This window comes from Calonectris borealis, chromosome Z (assembly GCF_964195595.1).
Source record: "Calonectris borealis chromosome Z, bCalBor7.hap1.2, whole genome shotgun sequence".
Lineage (NCBI taxonomy): Eukaryota > Metazoa > Chordata > Aves > Procellariiformes > Procellariidae > Calonectris > Calonectris borealis.
Window position 1 is genome coordinate 67,660,434 of NC_134352.1, and position 9,930 is coordinate 67,670,363.

At 39.9% G+C, this 9,930-nt stretch overlaps 1 protein-coding gene across 1 annotated transcript in view; it reads right to left on the bottom strand.

Moving 5' to 3' along the window:
* Positions 1-9,872, bottom strand: part of MTREX (Mtr4 exosome RNA helicase) — a 47,172-nt gene extending 37,300 nt beyond the window's left edge. Inside the window, exons 1-9 of the mRNA XM_075137448.1 lie at positions 9,527-9,872; positions 9,006-9,137; positions 7,277-7,343; positions 5,009-5,071; positions 4,362-4,474; positions 3,358-3,532; positions 2,274-2,364; positions 1,902-2,026; positions 583-681 (exon numbers count right to left, since the gene is read on the bottom strand). Coding sequence (XP_074993549.1) covers positions 583-681; positions 1,902-2,026; positions 2,274-2,364; positions 3,358-3,532; positions 4,362-4,474; positions 5,009-5,071; positions 7,277-7,343; positions 9,006-9,137; positions 9,527-9,642 — 981 coding nt within the window. The 5' untranslated portion in view covers positions 9,643-9,872. The remainder of the gene's footprint in view (positions 1-582; positions 682-1,901; positions 2,027-2,273; positions 2,365-3,357; positions 3,533-4,361; positions 4,475-5,008; positions 5,072-7,276; positions 7,344-9,005; positions 9,138-9,526) is intronic.
* Positions 9,873-9,930: the final 58 nt, after the last annotated feature.

Here is a 9,930-nt window from a genome sequence, read left to right on the forward strand (position 1 = left end):
TTCTATCCATCACACCATCAACCATGCTAGACCTGCTGAATGACACAATACCAAAAATGACTTTTAGGAATGTCTACATGAAACTACACTGCCCGATGAAGACCTAGCTTCAAGCGCAGTACTACTGTTTATGGGCATTAGCTATTGCTGTGCAAGCTTATGATGAATTTTAAACAAGTCGTTACTTCAAAATCACCTAAAGACACAAAAATATTTTGCCCCCGCAACCGAAGTAAAATTTAAATGCTACTACGTTTTCTTTTGAGTGAGAAACAGCACAAGAAACATCAAATACTTCGCAGATTTACAGAAAGCAGCATGCACTTTAGAAAACAAAGCAAGGATGAAGGCACTTAATCTCAGCAAAGATTTACTCAGCTGATTACACATTAGATAATAAAACCAATCTCTTCTATATGACTCCAAAAACCTAACAGCAATTCAGAGAGATCACTGTTACCCATTTGTACTTCATTTTAACACGAACATCCCTTGTATAGCCAATCCAAATTTTACAAGAGATCAAGCTCGTGACTGATATGCGAGGAAAAAGATCTTTCAAACAAACTGAATATTCCTTACATTTTCATCAACAACCAGATGGAGTCCATCTCCTCCTGCTGGGAATATATAATGCTGCAGTGGAGTGGGTCGATAGTCCGTATAAATCACATGGCAAGGCTATAAAGAAAGAACAGCATACACATAAACATTTAATGTTTCTAATTGCACTGTAAAAACACTTGCTTGATGGAAAATCCAATATATTACTATTAAAATACATCTTTCCAAAAAAGCCAGAAAGTAAGACTCACAGAAACTAAGATGATAAATTTTCTTTCCAGAATATGGATTTTGTACTATGACGTTGCTTAAGAAAATGAAAGTTTGCAAATCCTTTAGAGGAACGCAAGTTGGCTACAAAAATTCTTTCTCATGAACACAAAAAGCAAGGACAGGTAGTATTTCCTTCTGTATTATTACGCAGACTCAAAATCCTAATACCTTTTAAAACCAAAGGAAAAACTGTTGATTTCTATTTTGTAAAAAAGCCTGCAGTATTTCTTATACCACCTAAAAAAGGCACACAATAGACTTTAAAAAACATTTAAGGTTTTAATGCATAGAGAAAGCTTGTTTAGAAAAAAAATAAACAAAACACTTCCTTTGAAATATTAAATACTATGTAAATCTGATTTAAAAAAAAAAAATCACAGTCTAGTGTTCTGCAAAACAAAGTCAAGGTTTTGTGCCAAGCTTAAACAAACATCTCTTATACTACACTCCTTTCTTCACAAACAACATAAGAATCAATCTCTGGGGTATTTTTAAAATTGGACCAACCTCTTGCGGATATTAACTTCCCTAATTCTAATTCCCATAGTCTTTGCTGTAAAAGAATCTCTTAAAAAAACAGAGTAAAATAAACCTAATGGTTACGGGACAGGATAGATTTCTTACATTCCTCTTTTCTCACTTTGTTTGCATGCATATATAGCATTTCCTATGGATTTATGACTTTTGATTTCCACATGGCCTTTTTACAGAGCTCTTCAAACAAATTCTCCAAATAACCTTGTCTATCAGCCCTCTGAGAATCATAGTACGTTCATCATGTTTCATAATTCAGAATGTTTGTTGAAATCAAGCTGGTGTCTAAATAAATGTAGAAAATAAACGTTAAAGAAACAGCTGTAATGTTGTTATGTAGAACCAACAGCCATTATAGCTGCAAAAGCTAGGAGTACAACCAGAAAAGCCAGGAGTGATCTGTACTCTCATTTATAAGCAGTAAGAATATGACTAAAAAGACGCTCAAAGGTTCAGTTCTCATCAACCAAAGAGACAGTATTACGTCACAAGACCACAAGGATGGAAGTATAGCACATCAGAAACATTACCTGTTTGTGAAGATGGCAGATCCATTCAGCAAACTGACGGGCATTTGGAATAGTTGCAGAAAGGAACACATAATGAACATTGTCAGGGAGCAAAATAATTGTCTCTTCCCAAACCACACCACGTTCTGAAAATCGAAAAGTCACATGGGAAATTTATGTGATTAACGCCTGTTTTTCAAAAAAAGTCTCCCCTACACAGATGGGGTATAGCAAATGCCCTCAAACTATCTTATGTACAGTAGAAAAAAAATTCTGAATGATTTATGCACAAAGATGACTGATTTTAAGAAAAAGAATAAAGATTTAGTTCTTCAAAAGAAAAAAATCTTGGGGAAAAGATTTTTGAAAAGAAAAATTGTACATATAGGATACCTGAATCTCTCATGTAGTGGATTTCATCAAAAATAACCCATGCAACTTCTCGCATAACCTCAGAACCTCTGTAGAGCATACTTCTCAAAATCTAGAAAAGAAAAAAAAAAATTGAGATCCATCACGAAATAACAACAGTCACATGTTACAGAGATGTCAGTAAGAAACTGCCAGAATTTTTGGTTCACATTTACATGGCAATACGAAATCTTACTTTGCACAAAACTTAAAAGCACTTAAAGATTGGCTGTGAGGTGCTTTCCAAGTTGACTCCAGTCTAACAAATCTCATGATATGAGACAAACTGATTTCGCTGCAAGAACAGTGAAGGAAGATGAAAGAAAAAACATCATTTTTCTCCCAGCCTCTATGTGGTAGGTCTACAGATCAACTTCTGCCAAGCCTTCTTCTTCCCTCATCCTAATAGATAACCTCCCTGTGATTAAGAGGAAATCTTCTGTTAGAAATCATGTCATCCTGTCTCTCCACCCCAAGCTTTCCCTACCAGAGTTTCCTCCGTCAGACTCTTTACTCCTTTGAGGTAAAGACAGAAAGAGGAAAATTCCAACTCAGGACTGGACAAATTTGTACAACAGAAATTTGACAAAACTGTGCCAACAGTACTTTGTTACCAAAGGTGAAAAGCTGTATATTCCTGGAGTACGAGCATCTAGCGTGAACCACTCAACTATCAGTCAATGATCTTCCTCTCCCCATTTTGTTTCCCTAGAACAAAATACTGACCCTACAGGATTCAGTAAGTCTGACCGACTTGCAGTACTTCACATCTATCTAAAGAAAACCCAGGTGTCTTGAGCATTCAGGAAATTAAGTTCTGCCTTTCTCCATGTGAGAATGAAAGTTCCTGACCGATAGTCCAAAAGCACGAATTTACAGAGATTTACCTAACTTCTTCAATAACCAGAAGTTAAAACATTAAAGGGACACATAATGAATTTTATAACTTTTTCTACCCTCATTGGGCTTATTATCTGATAACTTTAATCTTTTAATATCAGACCTTCTCAGTCAAAAAAGGGTAGAAGAAAATACAGATAGATCAAGAATTAATATTTGATCTTACCTCAGTTGTCATTACCAGACAAGAAGCTGTAGGATTAATGGTGACATCCCCAGTCATCAAACCAACATCCTGAAATTCTTCATACATCTCACGGTACTTCTGATTACTCAAAGCTTTAATTGGACTTGTAAATATCACACGCTGTTTCTCCCTCAAAGCCAGGGCAATTGCATACCTGTATTCAAACATTGTACATATTAAAGTCATCAGGAAGACATTCAGAGCATGTTACTTTCCTCTAATCTTCTGCTTAAAAAAATTAAATAAAATACGCAATTCAGAACATCAGTAGAATGATATGAAGCATTCCATTATTAAGTTCTGTGCAATCTTAACTCAACTATGTATGCCTCTTTGGAGAGCGACAAATCATTGACAAGTTAACGGATTTTCATGGACATCAGAGCACACCTAGTTTAATCTAAAAATCTAATTGTCACTGTCTCAAGATAAACTATTATTATTTGAACCGATGCTCTAATGTATCTACATGTACATCTCACTTCTCACCTCAGGTCAGCAAAGACACTCGACTGTCAGACCAAACACTGACAAAAAAAGTACACTATCTTTTGAACATTTCTTGACTGATAAACACCAAGTTGCAAATTAAATCAAACCAGTGCTTCTGACAAAGTAAAGCAACCATGCAAGAGACTCCTTATTAGTTATAGCCAGGGGCTAGAAAACAAAGCGGTTTTTTTCCAAATTCATGCAAATCTGTATTGCAGAAACTTTCCTTTCGATCTAGACAATAACACCTCAACAAAACCAGATAGTTTAAAAATAAAAGGTAAGCTTAAACATGAATTAACCCTTTCACTACCCACTAAACAAGAGGGAAGAAGTAATTTTTACACTCAAGAGTAGTCAATTCAATTCTAACACTCATGGTCCAAACTTTGTATGAAGAAACTGAGACACAACAGCTATCGATGGATCAACCAAATGCATGACAAACGTTACACCATCCTCTTATTAAAGCCTGTCAGAAAATTACTTACTCTGCACAAACAGTTTTACCAGCTGATGTATGAGCCGACACTAACACAGACTGGTTATTATCTACACAAAGAATAGCTTCTCTCTGAAAGGCATCAAGAATAAATGGATATTCCTAAAAAGAAAGGAAGCAAAAACATTACATATTTTTAACACAGACTGTTACTTACATCTGATTAATTTTGTGATTGATCTAGTGTGCAAATTACAGGCAGAAATGAAATCTCTGTTGATATTTGTAACTTAACTGATCTTAATCCAGTATTTTGCAATGACTTTGTATTTAAATAATTTTATCTAATACAACATGTAAGATCTTTGCTTATGTCTTGTCATATCAAATGAAAATCTTGCCCCGATGACTGTATTTCCTCTAATTTAGGAAGAGAAACTACAGTGTACAACTGAAGCCATCACCTGATGTTGCAGAATAGAATTGAAATCACAACAGCCTATCCACCCCATTCAACCACATCATTTTACTCTACCAGATTTAAAATATAGAAACACTAATCTTACTTATGACAGGCCATCTTTTCAAGATACTCTTTTCCAAACCTTACTGACAAAGTACCTAATTTTTCCCTCTACCCTCATCTAGTGTCTTAAGCTCATGCAAAAAGAAAAGTATATGCAATCTATCACATACTTTTGCAGCTTTTCCAGTTCTTGGCTTCAGACCCGTGAAGTCTTCATCTGCTGGAAGTGCAACCTATAAAACACATTTTAAATAAAAACAGTTGCAGAATTCTCGATGTCCACTCCAGTGACATGGCAAGCTATGAAGAGCTGGGGCAGGAATGTAAAGAGCATGAAAACTAATTTGAATTTCTATTATCCTGTTTCTAAGAGCTCATGTGTCAAGGCCTCCTTCCTTCCCCTCAACAGTTTTTCAACCAACATCTCTATCCTCCTGCCCCAACAATGCTCCTTCTCTCACTCCTCTGATACTCCCTATTGTCTTGTGTGAAGTACTTCTGCTTCACCTACCTTGGAACATCAGCTCTTAAGGCCAAGACACAGTCATGGCTTCTGGCCAATGGATGTTAGAAGCAATTACTCAACTCACATTGATAACACTCCCTTTCGAAGGAAAATGTGTTTATACACGTAAAGCTCCTGTTCCTGGCCAATATCTAACATTCATTTAACTAAATATTTAAGCTCTCTTCAGTTACTAAGTGATGGCAAACCTCTACCAGACATCTCAAGTTAACAAAGATTGTACAGATGCATGGGCTTTAAGACCTGTATCGTCAATTGTATATACAGATCCTTCATTACAAAAGTCTAATCATACAGCGTCCTTGTATGTGACCCTAATTAACTTGAGCTAGTTCTGGAAGATAGCACAGAAAAGAAAATAAGCATAAAAGTACAAGGAAGTTAAAATTTACATATTTAATTCTCATAGAAACTCTGACAATCATCTTTGGATGAAAGATGATTAAAAAAAAATAGATCAGCATTAATACTTCTGATTTTTCATATTTTAAATTGTACTTCTGTCTATTAAAACAATTTGAAAATGGAGTTTTCATTATTTTGTTTTTACATAAAAAAACCTTTTTTCCTTTTTTTACCAAAATGTAATTTTCAACAGTAAACAGCCTTACAGGAAAGCCTTTCATTCTTGAACCAGAATAGCAACATCTTTCAATGCACTGCTGCACACTTAGATCACGCTATGAACACAGACCTATTTTAACAACCAGTGAGTTTTCCTCCTCAACAACAGTACTCTGAATGTGCTTGGTACCTTTCAAATATGGAAGTCTACCAAGATTATCACCCAGTCTTTCACAATCACTCATTTTATTGCAAGTATCATTCAAACTGCTGCTGGTAAGATATCCTCTTAATTTTTCAAGTGCCTTTTGTGCATGCTCAATGCCAGATACAGACCTCAAACTCTTTACAAGCCTGTTCTACCTTAGATATAATAGGAAATTATATATCTGCTTGAGAGTAGAAAGGCTCTACAGAGGAATCTGGACAGGCTGGATCGATGGGTCGAGGTCAACTGTATGAGGTTCAACAAGGCCAAGTGCCAGGTCCTGCACTTCGGCCACAACAACCCCAGGCAACGCTACAGGCTTGGGGAAGAGTGGCTGGAAAGCTGCCCAGAGGAAAAGGACCTGGGGGTGCTGGTTGACAGCCGGCTGAACATGAGCCGGCAGTGTGCCCAGGTGGCCAAGAAGGCCAATGGCATCCTGGCCTGTATCAGAAATAGTGTGGCCAGCAGGAGCAGGGAGGTGATCGTGCCCCTGTACTCGGCACTGATGAGGCTGCACCTCGAATCCTGTGTTCAGTTTTGGGCCCCTCACTCCAAGAAGGACATGGAGGTGCTGGAGCGTGTCCAGAGAAGGGCAACGAAGCTGGTGAAGGGTCTGGAGCACAAGTCTTATGAGGAGCGGCTGAAGGAACTGGGGTTGTTTGGTCCGGAGAAACGGGGGCTCAGGGGAGACCTTATCGCTCTCTACAACTACCTGAAAGATGGCTGTAGTGAGATGGCAGTCGGTCTCTTCTCCCAAGTAGCAAGTGATAGGACGAGAGGACACGGGTTCAAGTTGCACTAGGGGAGGTTTAGATTGGATATTAGGAAAAAATTTCTTCACTGAAAGGGTTGTCAAGCTGTGGACCAGGCTGCCCAGGGAAGTGGCTGAGTCACCATCCCTGGAGGTATTTAAAAGATGTGTAGATGTGGCACTTAGGGACATCGTTTAGTGGTGGACTTGGCAGTGTTAGGTTTACGGTTGGACTCAACGATCTTAAGCGTCTTTTCCAACCTAAATGATCATATGATTCTATGATATAATAAACACAAGCGCAATAAACAATGTTATTATACTGGCAGTAATACATATAATTCTATAAAAAAGCCTGCACTTTTCACGTGCATTTTCACTGCACTCACCTCATGCGTACAACCTTCAACAGTTTCCACAGCTTGCACCTTTACTTGAGGCATCAGGTCTGCCAGACTAAAAACATATGAGTTAGGATTGCCAAAAAGGTATTTAAAAATCCTGTTTTCTATATAAATGCAAAAATGTTGAACTTCACCTCTACTTTAACTGCAACGTTAAAAAAGGACGCACAAACTTGAAACGGACACAGACTGACAGAGACTACTACCAGGACTAAGAATACCTGTAAGTATTAAAATTTTGCTATTATATAAATCTACTTTAGCTACTGCTCTGGGATTTGTAACGCCTTAAAAACTTGCACCACAAAACAGCACTTGGATCACATTTGTTCACGTGAAGTCTTCTGATTAAATAGGGACTTTTTTTTAATATACAACAAAGCAAAATTCAAGATCTGTATTCCTGCTACTAGTCATGACACCTAATAACAGCAGCTTGAAGCATCCCAAGCAGCTGCCTGAAGAGAAGACCCTCTTTTCTTTACCAGTTCCTTTACCAGGCCACGAGAAGGGGCTGGTGTCTCACTGCATAAAACAAGTGTTTTTTTCTGACGGTTTTAACACACTTAGTAAGCTACCGTGGGCAAGTACACGTTCTACTGAGACCACTAACAAAAAGACTGACTTAAAATGTTGACTCTGGTTCTGTTTTGCTTCTATACAGGCACCCTTTGTTTAGAGTGTTCTGAGAAGTCTTCTCATGACTTTGTCACAGAAAATCTTTCCTTTAACTTAAGAAAAATTACCACGTAAGACCAAATGACAATCCAGACCAGAATTCTGTCTGACAGAAGTCAATAATACATCACCGAGAGAAAAGTATAAGAACACAGCAAGCACACAATTTTTATTTCTGTACAGTTTTCTACATCTTGAGTTAGGAGGTACACATCTGCATTTGGCAGCTCTGGATGAATTTTTATTCCATGAACCCTCCTAATTATTTTCTGAACCAACATAAACTCCCAAGTTCCCAGAAATCTCCTAAGCTACACTAAGCTGAAAAAGTGCCCGCACTGTCCCTTCACTCTGTTTTCCAAACCCCTCATAATACCTGTCATGAAGTTCTGGAAAGAAAAGAGGAAAAGACATGCAGATCCCAAAGCACAGAAATGGCATTGCGGCTTCCCTTCAGCTGCCTTATCACCCCAGCTGTTGACATGTCCAAGTATACCCCCACCATGCCAAATACCTGCTATTTGTGTTCAAATTTGAAAACATGTCCATAGTTAACATTCCAAGTATTTGCTGCAGTTATAATCTTACATGCCTCAAAAGCCTTGTTACTGCCTCCTTGGTCAAATTCTTCTTCCTGTATCCCAAGCCAATTATGTCTTTCAGTGGCATAGTACACAGCAAACCTGCCTCCTCCCATGTGCCTCACTGCTTATCTCTTGCTGTATGCCTGAAATCGACACGATGGCTTTGACCAAGAACCACCAATCCATATGCGGTAACCACAAATACATGAACATTTCATACTGCAGTTGCCTGTCTGTCCTCAATATTATTTTAAGCATACCCAGTGCTTGTCACTGCTGAAGCTCTACTATCAGCAGCTCACTCATATAGAAAACAGAAAATCAACTTCATACGCAAATTCATCTTAACATGAAAACACTGCAAAGCTACTTACATTGACTATTCACAACTAACACGTAGCTAACCAGTATATCTTGTTATAATTTCCTTACATATTAAGCTAGGCACTTACTTAGCATCTTCTGATACAACATCTTCCAATTTTGGTTTCTTTCCCAAAACGGCATCTTCAGTACTATCGACCTCAGCTTCCCTTTTAGGCTTCCCTGTCGCAGCTACTGAAGATTTTTCCTCTGATCGTTTTCTGCAACATAAACAGACAACAAATTTAAAGTTTGCCTCTTTTATGTAGGTATTTTGAAAAGGGAAATTAGGTGTCCTACGGGCAACAGTGATCACATTGCATTCAGGGCACAACCCGGGGAACTCCACCCACGAAAACCGCCATGGGTTTTCAAACCACCTCCCCGATCAGCTTGCCCCCAGGTCCCCGCGCTCCCCAATCGCCCACTGCGCCCGGACTGGCTACAGCTTTAGGTTCAGGGATCCCAAGAAAGCGCGTCCCTTTAGGCTGCACCGACTTCCCGGTCCCGAGGGGGTTCAGTAGCTCAAACAAGCTGGCAGAACCCGAGCTCAGCAGTGCGGCCCGAGTCTCAGCCGCCAACGCACCCCCGGCCCCCATCGCGCCCTCACCCCGGTCTCCTGGCGCCGTCGGTGGCGCCCACTTTGCTCTTTTTGGCGCCGGAAGCGGCGGCGGCCGAGTCCTCCTCAAACACGCTGAAGAGCTCGTCCCCAAAGGCGTCCGCCATCTTCCCCGCTGGTCCCACAATGCCTCGCGTGGGACAGCTTCCCCACCTCCCCGGATCCTTTCCGCCCCTACCCCGAGGAGAAACAGAGCCCCCCGCTGCCGCCGGGCACCAGCAACCCCACGCACGGCCCGACCCCGACCCCGACCCCGATCCCACCCCGCCAGCACCGGGGCACCGTAAGCCTCCCTTCAGTGCACAACCACCCCTGGGCAAGCCCTTCCCATAATCCCCCGCGGCCAGCGGTGGCCCTTGCCCCGGAACCTGATTTTCGCTAGGCCTAGGAGGCCT